At 43.6% G+C, this 14,471-nt stretch overlaps 1 protein-coding gene across 8 annotated transcripts in view; it reads left to right on the top strand.

Moving 5' to 3' along the window:
* The window catches only part of RREB1 (ras responsive element binding protein 1), a 115,536-nt gene that overhangs the window by 55,094 nt on the left and 45,971 nt on the right, over positions 1 to 14,471 (top strand). For all 8 annotated transcript variants that reach the window (XM_015854537.3, XM_015854538.3, XM_015854539.3 and 5 more), the window contains 2 exons: positions 4,330 to 4,419; positions 5,770 to 5,933. In XM_015854537.3, the coding sequence (XP_015710023.2) occupies positions 4,330 to 4,419; positions 5,770 to 5,933 (254 nt within the window). The remainder of the gene's footprint in view (positions 1 to 4,329; positions 4,420 to 5,769; positions 5,934 to 14,471) is intronic.

Below are 14,471 nucleotides of genomic sequence, written 5' to 3'. Positions count from 1 at the left end.
CATTGGTGGTTTTGCCTTATTTTCACTCAGGGAGTTTGTTCTCCCTTTGTCATTGCTTCTTTTTGCATGTTTCCTGATGGCCTTTCAGAACTTCACTTAAGAAAATTGGAGATGGAAGAGGTCTGCTTGCTTGGGCTCGCCTGTCATACAGTGGGCAAGCTGATCTACCAGCTGACACCAGCAGCAGCAAAACCAGAATTGCCACTTCTTTCCTGCTACATCCATTGTCTGTGTTCTTGCATTGCCCTGATTTGTTGAGAAGGACAGTTAATTTCATTAACCTAAGAGAAAATATCTGGAACTGAAGTAGTTCAGTGAGGGAATGACCTGACCCAGTGGGCTGTGGGGCTTGGCTCAGTTGTTGAGAGGGTCCCTTCATGAGGTATTACTGCTGCAGAAGATCTGAGTGGTTAAAGGTGGTGCTAGAACAAAATGTCCATAAAGGCACTCGGTTCACACAGTTAGTTGTACTGTAAGGTGCCCTTAGTTGTAGTTAATGAAAACGTGAAGAACTGTTGCTGAATGCTATGTGTAAATCTTGAGAGCAAATATGTGTAGCTTTTATCAGTTTTTTTTTTTTCTTTTCCATTTACCAGTTGATTGCTGCATTGATCTGGAGAAGTGAGAGAGCCATTTCAAGCTGTGATTATTGACATCCATGTGTCTCTTTTGCTGAGTTAAGCCTTACTAATTAAGGTGTTGTGGAACAGCAAGAAATACCCCAGGTTCCTGCATCTATTTGACTTTAGCACAGAGAATTTGTAAATGAATCAAGATGTAACAGAGATCTGAAAGGTTGAGAAGTGTGACTCATGATGGTCCTATACGATTTTATTAATAACTTGCAAGGTGGCTGCCCAATTGACATACTTATGACTTGTCTTGAATTTTCTTGCTTAAAATGAGTCAAAAATTGTTAATAATAAATGAACATAGGCATGATAAATGAACATAGGAATTCTTAATTGAAGAGCCTTGGCTGTGTACATGCAACTGTGTTGGTGGGGTCACACTGTCTAGCATCTGAATTCAAGGTTTATTTGCAGTGTTCCCTGTTAAGGGCTACCCTGTTTCCTTGATTTCATCGTGTGAAGTACAGCATGGAGTTCAGATGAGACTCAGTGGCAGTGCTGTTGCACAGCTGTCTGCTGGTACACCATGTGGCTTGGCTTCGGAGAAGTTTATTAGTGTTGGTGACCTTTATTCCACCTGATACTTTGATGGGCATCGAATCAAAGGAAGCTCTAGAGTAAATGTGACAGGATTAAGAGGGATTCTTACGGTGTAAAAATAAATAAATACATCGAAAACATAGTAAATAGCCTTGTTGTTATTAGGCTGAAAGATCATTATTGCCAGAGGGGCAAATGGCTACGTTACTGAGGTATTAGAAGTAAGATGTGAAATAATAACTGGGTATCAGTCTGTTTAACAACATCCAGTACAGTGAATTTCCATTTTCAGCATAGCAGCATGAAAGCACTGATTTGTTTCAGTGTTTAGCAGCGTGTAGATCTCCAATTCCGATCAGAATGTGCCCCTGATTTTAATTGCAAGGATAGTAGCAGTTTGTTAGTTTTCTGAGTCTGACTGCTGTTTCTTGGCAGTGAAATACTTTGCTGTGGACCTTTGTCCTAAGTCTATGGTTCTCTTTATAATGCTGGCTTTATCTTGGCTCTAGTCTACCTATAGTCTAATAAACATGTTCTCTCATCAACCTGCATCCATCTTGACTTCTCATTTGCTTTTCTCTATAAGAGAATAAGGAAAAAGGTGACAAATGTAAGCTGGAGAAAAGCAGCCCTTGTGCACAGTTCCCAAAGCGTTTGCCATCAGTTGAATGCAGAGCAGTCTTACCAGGTTGACTGAAAAGAGAGTAGGTAACAAATTAACTGTTAGTTTTATCTTTTGATTCAGGAAGTGTGTTTTCCCCACCTTGGCTCCAGTGAGGTGGCTGAGTGCTGTGTTCTGTGGAGGTGATTTGGAGTAGGGATGCTAATGTATTTTGGTCTGGATCGAGTCAGTCAACAGCGTTCCCTCTTGTAGCTACCCTTGATTTGCTTGAGCTGTGTTACGGTATGCAGCATGTACCCTGGGTGACCACTGGAGAAAGTTTGGGTTTTAGTTAATAATAAACCCCAGATTCAATACTAATCAGCTCTGGCAGAGCTATAGTGTGTTTCTGATCTTTGCTTCAAGGTGAACCAGCAATTACTCTATCTGCTGTTAATTTGCTGATTCGAAGAGCAGGCAGTTGAGAATGCAGGCTCTGAAACCATTGATTGCATCGCGTAGAACTGTATCACTTATTTAAACGGGGGGCAAAAAAGAAGCAGTAGGTTGATAATTTCACATAAATACCCTGGGGATTAAACACGATCTAAACTGTCAGCACAGCTGCAGGGATTTTCCTCACAGCGCAGTGTGTTTGTTCTCTGTCCTGAGCCAACTTTAACAGGGTTGCAGTATAATTGGAGCTGAACACCACTCCACAGACTGGTTGCATGTAGTAAAATTAAAGTTGTATCATCAGTAGGATGGAATGCGTGTGTGTGGATTGTATGTGTGTGTGTAGGCCACGGGGATAATGTGTTTTAATCTTCTTGGGGTATTCAGACTTTGTAATGGCAGTCTTTCTTACTTGCTTTCTAACATTCTGTGAGTAACAGGGCATTGAGCCTTGGCCTGTGTGCGTGGCGGCCTACAGTGATCACCTTCAGCATGGAGAGCCTTGCAAGGGAAATGGCGGAGGCTGGGAGAGCCTAGTGGTTGCAAGTCCTAATGCTTCTATAAGGGAGGTCAGTCGCTTTGTTTACTTGAGGCAAAATGAGAAAATAGCTCTGCATCCACATCCACGAGATGCTGGAGTTAATGGAAAAATATCACGACCCCGCTTTTGAAAACATAATGTTAGATTTTAGTCAGGAACTCTCCATAGTATGTTTCCTCAGGTTGCATTGAGGGGAATATTGCTTTATTAAGTTGAAACGTTTTTAAAAAATCAAAACATCAAGAAAAAAACCCTTTTCTAACACTGTGTCAGTGTCTTTCCTCTTGAAATGCCACAAGATTAATGGCAGAGGCCTAGGCCGGCCACTGTCGGTGCTCCATACAAAGGCTTGTGTCTGACGGTCTGGAAGTGGAAGTGGAAGTTGTTGTTTTTTGGTCTTGTTTTCACTAATGCTACCTAAAATAGCCAGCAAAGAGATTCAATAGAACGCATCCTTTTAGCATAAATATTATAGCTTCCCATCAGTCATGCAGAGATGGTTTTCATATTCTCATCACCATGAGTTTAGGTAACAAATGGTGGACCTCTAGCTGGTAAAGCTGTGCCTAGTTCTACAGAAAACTGAGGTTTCATTTTCAGTGCTGGGCCTTCTTGCTTTCAGTCATGCAGGCTTTGGTTCACAAGACACATCTGGTGAGAATGACCGTATGTCATCCTTGCAGACAACTCAGGCAGATGCCTTTGGTTTCTGCGAGAGTGCCATTCCATCCTCAGCTGTGAAAGAGTGGCGGCTTTCCCCAGTGTCTCAAGGGCATACTTAAATCAGACTGAGCAATCCGGGTCAGGTCTTCTGCATTGTTTGTACTCATGGTTTGACTGTGGTTACTCCTCCTTCTCACCTGGATGGAGGATAATTCCCTACAGGTTCATAATGTGTTCTTTTGGAGTCACGTAGGCTCCCACATTGTCACCTCTTTCTCGTCATGACCTCATCAGATCTTGCAAGCTTAAGAAGGGTTGGGCCTGGCCAGTGTGCCTGGATGGGATGCTTCCAGGAGAAACACAGGATGCTCAAGGAAGTGGTGCTGGTGATTCAGTAAATGCTGTTCTTCCTTCTGAGTCAGAGCTCTGAGAAAAGGGCACTGGCCTAGCAACTTGCCATGAAGGTGGGGTGGAAAACCCAAAGTCCTGAAGACTTATGCTTCCTAAAGATCTTTTTGGAAGATTAGTTGCATTTGCCAGCATATTCTGGCAGGATTCCAGCCTGGGTAATTGCTTTCTGCTCACCTAAATTCCTCTTGGCAGTTTGAGCTGGTTGCAGTAATTGCCTTCACTTCCTGTCCTAAACTGCTACTGCTGAGTATCTGTGTGCTGTTAAAACAGCTGCTGTTCTTCTGTGGTCGTTGAAATGGCCCCTATTTATAAATTCAGAAGTTTCTGAAACTTCCCTGAGGGATCTACTGGGATGATAAATGCACATACAAGTTGTTCTCTTAAGCAGTGGCCTTTTGTACTGGAGATGGCTTGTACTTTTTCCATCCACAGCAGTAATAACTTTCCAGTTCTTTAATATCTGTATTCCTCCTGTTTCTTCACAGGAAACAAAAGAAGAGAAGTCTTCCTATACCTGTCCTCTGTGTGAAAAGATTTGCACTACACAGCATCAGCTAACTATGCACATTCGTCAGGTATGTAAAGCACAAGCTCTCGATTCCCTGTTTTATTAAGGGTGTCTCAATTGCCAGCATGCATTTTGCAGCACCGAAAAACAATTCTACACGTGAATCAGAAATGCTCGGATATAACTTTCCACAATTGTTTTGCTTCTATTTAAGCTTTCCCTTGGTATTAATAATAATGATGATGAAAAAAAATCATCACCAACTGGGAGGTGGATGATTCTCCTCTCTTTCTCTCCTTTCCTTCCCCTCCCTACTCCCCCAGTGGCTCAAATAAGGATGTGTGTCCTGTTCTGCACAGCTTAAGGTATCCTAAGGATCCGGAAAACCACTTCCATCATGAGGCATAAGTCCTGTTTTGTTATCCTGTTTGAATACAGTTCCCTTTACTGTTCATGCAAATAAGAAGCAGGAAGAAACAACTTTAAAATCATCTCGGTGTTAAAGAGCCTCTCTGTCCTTTACAGGATACAGCAATTTTGGGAGGCAGAATTTAAAATACCCATTTCAGATGTATGATGCTCTTTATTCCTGTCAGATACAGGCCTCATCTTGCTCCTTTTGAAATATGTACATGTGTGTTACAAGGAGCTTTGGCTTTTTCTATGTCAGAAAGTTCTCCTTGGGGTGTTAAAGTTGTGGTTCACCAACTGTGAGCCCACTAGATATTACTTCAGTTTTCCCTTCTGTACTGTAACTGTTACTTAATTTTTTTCCTTATTCTCCATTTGGTTTTGTTTTGTTAGCTTGGGGTTTTTTTTGTTTGTTTGCTTTTGTTTTTTTTTTGGTGTGTGAAGAAATGTTCACTCCTCCAAATGCAGGCAAGAATGAGTGGTACATATAACACAGTAAGCTGATAGCCACGTTTTCCCTGTAAAACAGAAGCATTTGCTTCTGTTTTCTTACTGCACAGTCACTTTGAAATTAATATATTTAAAGAATATTTTTAAATGTCTTCTGAAATCAAGTTTATAATTACATTCTCTTTCTTTTTTCCCCCCTTACCATTTACCCTACCCCAAACCACTACATGGCTTAACATATTCCAAGGTACCACTTGGAACAGATGTTGCTTCATCCCTATCTGTCCTCTTCTGCTGCGCACTCAGTGAAAGTACAGTGTGTGGTGGGCATTCCAGGCTGCACAAAGCAGCTGCATTAAGGAGTTAAAAGCAAAGGGAGATGGTGGAGTTAAGGGGGAGGGCTGTGAAAATAAATTGGCTATGGGGCACACCTAATATAAGGTATTGTGTCAAGTGGCTCTCGGAAGCTGCTTTTAAGATGTTTACAGTACTCTCAGATATTTTACTTACCCTTTGTAAGTCATTCAATGAAAAAAAAAATCATTGCTTTCTCTAGCATAACACTGACACTGGAGGGACAGACCATTCCTGCAGCATCTGTGGAAAGTCTCTGAGCTCAGCGAGCTCCCTTGATCGCCACATGCTGGTGCACTCAGGTGAAAGGCCTTATAAATGTTCAGTGTGTGGACAGTCCTTCACCACCAATGGAAACATGCACAGGTGAGTGCTGATCGTGACCCAGGAGTTTGGAAAGCACTACAGGATAGGGGGCTGGGTTTGTTTCCTTGGTAGAGCTTTGAAGCTGGCTAAAGATATTTACTTAAGGAGAAAGAGTGGACTCTGGTATATGAGTGTGACGTGACACAAGCTCACACACACAACTGCCAGGATGATTATGTTGTGGGAGGGAGCCAAAATTGAGAAAGAGCTTCTAGTTCTCTTCACATAGTATTCAGTTGTTGTGGATATCTAGAAGTATTGCTGTTTTGGTTTTATTATTATTTTGACAAACAGGATGGATTTTTCTCTAAGGATAAATATACATATATGTAGAGGAACTTCTAATTCTGTAGCTTCTGAGTAGGAGATGTGAATGGTTGTACTGGGGCATCTGTGGTGGTGGTGGGTCTTAAGCAGTGCAGTATCCAAATATCACTGTGAAGATGCCTCTTTAGAATAATCAGTCTTATTTGTAAATACATACATCACTACTTGCTCTGTGGGCAACATACTGAACTACAGATCCAGGAAATTATCTGTGACCAGAGTATCCAAACATGATTCATGTAGTTTCTCTCATAGAGATGTAGCAGTATGTCAACATTGGACAACTAGGGAAACACTGTAAAATCACATAGAGTCATAGAATATCTGAATTTGCACCGGTCCCAGAAGGATCATCACCCCCATCTCGTAAGAGTTTGCAACCTACAAAAAACTGGAAGGCAAGCAGGGAAAAGTAGCATAGCTTATAAGCAGCATGGCAAGAGTGATGGTTACAAACTGGTTCTGTGTGGGAGGGAAGATACTTTGTTTCACTGATTATTACCAGGAGTTTTCCAAGCTGTGTGCTATAGGCTGAATGAAAGGTGTTAGTTCAGTGACAAAAGGAGGGATAATATAATCCTACCCAATGGAATCAGTATCTGCTTGCAGCTCTGCCTCTTTCTGGATCTTATTGACAGTTTAAGCAGTCACATGAAAATGGAGAAATAGGAGTGTGTGCAATTTTGTATCTGTGTGTTCATTTAACCTATACTTGATAAGAATTGAGGAGCGATGGAGAAAGAAACCTCAGATGAGAAGAGGAAGATGTGAAGATGCTCAGAGGAGATACTGGCTTTGGGCATTGAATAAATCATGTCTGTCTCTACTGAGTCAATTGTGAGCAACATTTTCCAAATTGGGTCATTCCTCAGGAAGGCAGGGCGGCTTCTGACTTACAGCTGGTGCCAGCATTGGCACCAGAGGGTGAATGTCAGCACCAAGACCCTCATGCTGGATGCCATTGTGTCCTGTGTCCAAGGCTACTTGCTGAAGGGCTGCAGGGTTTGTTTAGCTTTTTGCTCACTAGGCATCTCCTCATCCTCTCCAGAAGCAGGGAGAGACTTCCTGTGGGACATTGCTCCAGGCCTGCCAGATGTTGATGTAGTATCCTTTGCTTATCAAGGTTTCCTTGTATAGCAACTGTTATCGTGCTTTAGCAGTAAATCTGCCAGACTGAGTGACTTGCCCAAAAGAAGTAACTATAGATCAAATCCTTCCGATGAAAAGGTTGTTCATTTAAAATCCTTCCTCTTAATGGGGTGTTGTCTGATGTTGCCAGGATCGGGTGCTCTGTTTACTGTCTGTGCTAGGAAGAACCTAAATTGTGCAAGGGACAGATTTCTGTTGCAAGCTCTTTCCATCTCACAGGTGTCAGCTCCTGTCTGCTCTGTAAAACTCCTCTCTGTGTAGACTTACGTGTTGCTGAGCTCACTGACACTGTACCAAGTGGCCTCAGGCCTGTGATGGGAAAGATCTTGAGCCTACTGAAACAGGGTAGTTTTGCCAAGGAAATGTACCGGTGGGCAAGATGGTGCTGAACCAATTGTTTGCAGTGAATAACCATTTCTTGATGCTGTAACAGGCTGTGATACTGAATTCTGATGCTGAAATGAAAAGTACAATTGAATGAACAAGAAGGCAGATGAGGATAAATACAAAGTGAAATGAAATTTGTTATCTGCTACTATAGCAGACTCACAAGGAAGATGTTGGTTTTGCCCTGCTAGGTACTTCCTTCAGAAACAGGTATTTCTGGTCTAAGATGGTCTCAAGGAAATTATTCCGTAGGCACCTCAGGCCTGGCTGTAGCATCGTGTCTCAGTGCTATGCATGAATGCTTTTCATGTCATGTTCAGAACCTTTTGCTTCAGGGTCCTGGAGCTGCCTCGTGTGCTGCTTCCGAAGGCCTTCCTGATGGTGGTACCACATCTGTTCTTCTGTGCCAGCTGGCCGGTGGGGCAAGGATGCCAGCTCGTCTTTCCCTGCACACAATTCTTTTATTCTCTGATTTCATGCTCAAGTATCCAAATAGTGGCTGATATATGCCCAAACCAGCAGAGAACAGGGTTTCTAATGTCCCCCTCCAGAGTTACATGAACTATGGAGTTGGGGAGAGAAATTGTGAGCTTAACAGAAAGCTGTAGAAGCTCTGGTAAAGCATCAGCAGAGCTTGAACATTCCCACATAGTGCTGTTTTTGCACCAGATATGTTCAATGCTTGGGACTGCAGTGAGGGAGAATGTAGTCTGTTGGGATCTGAATGGGAGCAGAATGTGCATACACACCTTGCACACGTCTTCTCTTTCTCCCCCATGCCTTGTTCTGGCTCTTACTTAACTGTCCGTACTGTCTTTTTAAACTGGACTTTTAAAATACCATTTAGGGGGAAAAAAAATCCAGTGGATTTATTTTGTCAAGGGCGATGCTGTGCCATGGGAGTGCTTACTTCTGTGCTGAGAGGATGAAATTTTGGATCCATTTTTCCACCTCTGGCATCCAGAGCAGAGCAGAGGAGGAGGGGGGAAAAGTTCCAGTTGCTTTTTTGCCACTAGGAAGTATCAGTGCCAGGGTCCTTCTAAAAGGTAATTTTTGTCCCCGCTCCATTTGTTAGGTGACCCTCCATAGCTTTCATTTGTTGCTTTTTTTGCATCACAGCAAGGCTTTCTTGCAATACCCAGTTTTTGTCAAGTGAGAACACTCTTTACTCTGCCTTCATCTAGCTGTGCTGGGGTGTTGCCTGTACTCTTTACCTGTTTAAATCGATGCTGCCCTTCCTGACTCCCACAATACAAGCGAACACTTCATTTGTAAATGAGTCAGAGCCTCTCACATAAGGTCCAGTTTCTTTTTGTTGTGCTCCTTGGCTCCTTGTCAACAAGTCGAGTTGAATGGGCACTGCAAATAGAGGGGTGGAGAAGGAAGGTTCTCGTGTGCAGCAGCATTCAGTAAAAGAGGTTAAAACCTGCTTCCTTTTCTGACCAGGCTGACTCTTGGCCAGGATTTTCAACAAGGAACTGCGAGCTCGGGGCATCTCAGAAAGCTCTCTTATAGCTGCCAGATTGCTCCAGAGTGGCCTGAGCCTCCAATGGGGACAGTCACAGTTGGAGAGAGCAAGGATCTCTGGAGAGTGCTCAGTGTATAGTGTGAAAATCACAGAATTGTAGGGGTTGGAAGGGACCTCTAGAGATCATCAAGTCCAGCCCCCCTGCCAAAGCAGGTTCCCTACACCACATCACACAGGTAGGAGTCCAGGCAGGTCTTGAATATCTCCAAAGAAAGAGACTCCACCACCTCCCTGGGCAGCCTGTTCCAGCTATATTCCCTCTTTCTTTTGAATGTGCTGTCAGCTTAGCCGCCTCCATCTCAGTGTTGCCACTCCCATTTGAGGAGGGTCGTTGCAGTCTGCTGTGATAACTGGGAGATTCATCCGTGTCTGGCATCTGTACCAGAAACACAATTTGCTGAGACAAAGTACAACTGGAGAGGATGCTGCCTTTTGTACAGAAGCTGAACAGAACTGGAAGGAGCAAGCCTTGGAGTGTTAGGGCCTGATGTGGGGCTTTGGATGGCTTGTTTTCTTGGGGCTTTTAGGAATTCAGAGGAGGAGAGATCACAGTGATTTTGAGTTCTAAATTCCTGTAACTGGAGTGCCACTGTGATCTGTACATCAGAAAATGTGTAGTACAGAGCACGCTAATCCTCACACTTCCCCACCAGAGACACAGACTCTGCAGCTTTGTCTCAGTCACAGTAAATTATAGCTGAATGCTCTCAGATCTCTAGTAGGAGCATGAACTCTTATGGGAAGAAGTCGTGTGTATAAAGAGTTTTCTGTGACTCTGAGAAGTCTGGGGATTTCCAGAGAAGTGCCTGAAATCAATAGCTTGCAGTTACTGAAGGCTGTCCATGTGTACTATCACTGGAGCTCTCTAAGGAGTTTACCTGTGAATCACGCCAACTCTGAGGAGCTCTTTTGGGTCTGGACTCTGCTGCCAAATAGGAAGTTGAAAGCCTCTTGTTCTATCTCTACCACTGCATGTCCCCAAAATATGAACAGATGAGTTAGTCTGCAGATCTGGGTCTTGGTGGTGGTGATTCGTAAGCTTTAACATGGGGCCTTAAGGTAGAGAAATGAGCTCTCTTGATTTACTGTGCTACATTCCAGTAGAACATGCGTCTCACTTCAGAGGGAAGAGCAATGCCTCCACTTGCTCCAGATGGGTTTCCTTCAGGGTAGGAGACACTGCCAACAGCTCTTACTCCATTTCTGTAACTAAGGATGGTCTGTACCTGTCACTTTAAAATCAGATTTCCATCCCTGCCAAAGACACGTTCTTCACACAACTTGGAAACGTTAATAGGATATAAATGCCAGAAGAGAGGCGAGAAATGACCTTCCTTCCAGTTTCCAGTGGGTAGCAATTACAGGCTCCGTGGCAAGTTTGGAAAGAGTTAAGGGATAATACATGTATTTCAACCACAACTTCCCAAGTTTGGTAAACTGAACTGCAGTGTCTATGGCTGGTGTTCACCAGGCTGTCTGTACGTGTGATAATGCAAACTGAAGTGTTCTGTATGAAACCAGAATGCCACAGCTATCGACCTTCTTTCTGTCCTTCCGTCCTGCCTGGCAGAATTCCTCATAGTGGCATTTTTGTTACATCCTATTTGTAGGCTGTTTATGTACTGTCTCAAGAACAGGTCTCCAAGCGTGGAGATTTTCTTTTTTGGCCCATGCAAAACACCACATGCAACAACCACATGCAGAAGTCTTTGAAAATCAAATTGGAAGATCTGGATTGCAGAAGCTATGCTTTGAAGCGTGCTTACAAAGGGTCCTATCAAAGAAGGTATTTCTTCTTTTAATTAAGAAGGCGCTTTTCTTTCTCAGTCTTATTCCCAGTGTTAGATAATTTTCCCAAACTGTTTAGTTTTGTTTTTTTTTAACATCATGTCAAGAGAAAAACAGCTGGTTTTGTTATCTGTGCATGGTACTGCTCTGCTACTGAAAGCTTTGGAATGGCACCTTCTGTATGTGTGTGTTGCAGAGTTTGGGTTTTTGGACAAAAAATGGTAGATGCACATGCTGAAGGGGAACCTGTGAATGCTGATGTTTTAGCCAGCCTCCTTCACCAGCAAGCAAAGGCTGTAATGTGCTGATTGGAAGATGAATGTTGCATCCCCAGAAAGGCACAGGGATTGAGATTCATACATTTTGATCATTTCCCAGCTCTCTTTAGCAAGTGTCTGTCTTTTATAGACAGGAAGGCATATAGGCTGCCTGTGACATCCCAAACATCCAATATCCAGAGTGTCTTCAAGATCTCCCTGTGTTCCACCTGTGAATTCTCCTGTGTTATTTATGATGCTGGCTTGCTTCCAGTAAGCTGTGTGTGCTTTGTGGGGTGCAGTGCAGTAACAATGCCCAGCCTCAAAGTACAAGTAGGATCTCCGCAGCGTAGCACATGCATGCAGTCTGGCATTTGCCTAATACAGAGATTTTTGGAGGCAGATTCTGGCCAAATGGGATGATGAATTGTTTTTGTTGTTGTTTAGCATCTCAGAAGGGAACTGTCTTATTACAGCGTTGTTTTGTTCTCTGGTGCGCAGATGGCCAGTTGGAAATTTGGTGTTAAATCTTTGGTAGCTTTGGGAGATGGGACACATAAAATCTCGAAGCTAAAAACGAGCGCCCAAGGAACTTGCCACACTGCAAATGACTGACACTTCACATGTGTGAAGAGGCCCTTGTTTATTGTCTTGCACAATGGAAATGTCTCTTTGGTCATCTCCTGAGGAGCTTTTATTTCAGCACCCTTAAATACGAAGAAGCAGGATGTATTACAGGCTTTCAAATCCATTCCTTACTTGTGGGGGATGATTTAACCGCTGTCAGCATGCTAGTAAAAGATAAGCTTCAGCAAATACAAGTGCCCTAATTCTTGAGCGGGGATAACTAGCACAAAGGGCTAATTGCAGTTTCTAGTCATTGATAACCGGAGCTGTAGAAGACGAGCGAGATACGATACCTGTTTGAGTTTTCTTTGTGGTTAAAAACTGTTCCTTACATTTTCGTTTAATACGTTTGGTAAATAAAGGTGGGGAAACGGAGAGAAATGTTTTCGGTCTCTGCTGTCAGCAGGGATGTCCAGAGTAAATGTTTGGTACCCTGCTGGGACTTCTGTGTTTTGAAGATGATATCAAAAAGAAGGAAAAAGGTTGGGATTTTTCAGCAGCAGTCTCTAGCAGTAAGAGCCTGTTTCTCTGTGTTTTTGGTGGGAATGAGAAGGACAAATTGTTTCCAATAGTCCAGGCAGAAGCTTTCGTCTGTCTCACTGTTGCTCCTAAAGAAGCACTTGTGTCACAGTCCCGCTGTCAGCCCTGAGAGCTGTAAGGAGATGCTATGATTTCAAACATGTTAAACACTGCTTGTAGCCTTGGACAGCATCCCCCTTCAGTTATCATTAAAGACCAGCAAAGGAAGTGAACACAAAAACAGTAATGCTGAGATCTGATTAGAATCAAGCGAAGCAAGGAAGTGCGGAGTTAAGATTTATATGCTAACCTTAATTAGCTCTATTGTTCTTGAGAGCTGAAGCATACACAATGAGGAACATTATACTTGCATCTCCACAGCTCTTCAGTACCTAAACATAAGAAAGAATTCATTGTGCTTTTCAGCCCTAGATTTTGCGTGCGCTGCCTTTCATTAATATCTAAATCTGCACTTGTACTTTGTAAGGCTGTGGATTTTTAGGCTCTAGTTTTCTGCAGGCAAGGAGGGGATGCTGCCTTCAGTGGTGAGTTGAGGCTTGTGGTGTGAGCGGTGCTTGAGGGGAAGGTGGTCTGACATCAAGAGTAGTGCCACCCTCCTCACGAGCAGCAACATAAATCTCCATGTAACAGAGTGCATTCAGCGTAGCTTAGCGATGCTTTGTTAACCATGTCACAGTTCAAACAAGCACAAACCACTTGACAGATTAGACAGTGGTCGCAGAGCACATGGCTGCACGAGGCCTTGATCTTTCTGCATTAGTACCTTTTCAGGAGCATCATCTCCTCCAAAGGTTTAGTATTCTCGGGGATGCTGCCTTCTCTTCTTACCTTGAGGAGTTGGCTTTTCAGCCGGTGGCTTGTCTTCCAGCCTGTGTACTTCATTTAGGGCAATTCTGTCTAGTAAATGCTGGCTGCTGAGAAAGTTTGCTGTGAAAGTTTCTGTGTTAAGGTCATCTTTGCTTAGCCTGTTATGTGTGCATGTCGGAAATACTTGCATCGCTTCCCTAATGAGTGTGTGCTCAGTGTTGTCTGAAAAGACTCCTGGGCCAAGTACAAAGAGAAGGAGGAAAAAGTCAGTCTTATACCTTGTTTGTGGTTGCTGCCGTTCCACCTTTAATGTATATCTTCTAGCTTTACCTTTTCTCCCCCCAAGTATCCAACCTGCTCAACCTGTTCTAGCTCTGCATGCTGCAACTGGTACATTGCAGTATGTACCCCCTCTCAGGGTCAGTGGGTTTTTTTGCCTTTCTCCTTTTTCCCCTCTTTTTACAAATACGCTGTTCATTCATAGCAGACTTGTCAGCATTTGGGGAAACTTCTCTAGCTTTAAAAAATGGTCTTATTCAGGGCCTTCTGCTCATGTTTCTGAACTGCAGTGCTCACCTGCGTGATGCAGGGCTTTGGCAAAGACATGATCAGGTGCTCGTGCCATGCAACAAGTAAACAGCACACAGCGTACCAACACTGCTTTCTCCTTGAAGGCATCAACAAGGTGCTGCCTTTGTCAGGCTGCTCTCTTAGCTGAGGTTTTCTAAATGCTCACAGTGATTTCTAGTGATTCTTCAACGTCAGCTCTCCAGTGCATTGCATGGAAAGATGTCCCAAACCCCCCCACATTCTGCAGCGGTTCCTGCTGATTCCTCTCAAACAGCGCTAGTTGTGCAGGGACTTTTGTTTCCAGCTGCTGTGCTTGTTGAAAGTGGAGCTGTGGAACGTGATGAGAAACCTTTTCCTGGTGCTGTGAGATCACCGCTGGTGAGGAAGGAGGACCACATGTTCAGGAACAGGAGAGGAAATGGGCTAAACACGTGAAGCCTCGTGTGCTGGGGTGCCGTCCTCAGCGCTAGGAGAAGTTTACACAGCTCATGCGTTTCCCGATAACCCTCACTTCCTTGCCCTTTGAGTTGCATGGTGACTGCTGATACCAGGGTAATG

Source organism: Coturnix japonica, chromosome 2 (genome assembly GCF_054131305.1).
Source record: "Coturnix japonica strain WE chromosome 2, WE-NBRP24, whole genome shotgun sequence".
In the NCBI taxonomy this organism is placed as follows: Eukaryota; Metazoa; Chordata; class Aves; order Galliformes; family Phasianidae; genus Coturnix; species Coturnix japonica.
This window is presented reverse-complemented; position numbering and strand designations above follow the sequence as displayed.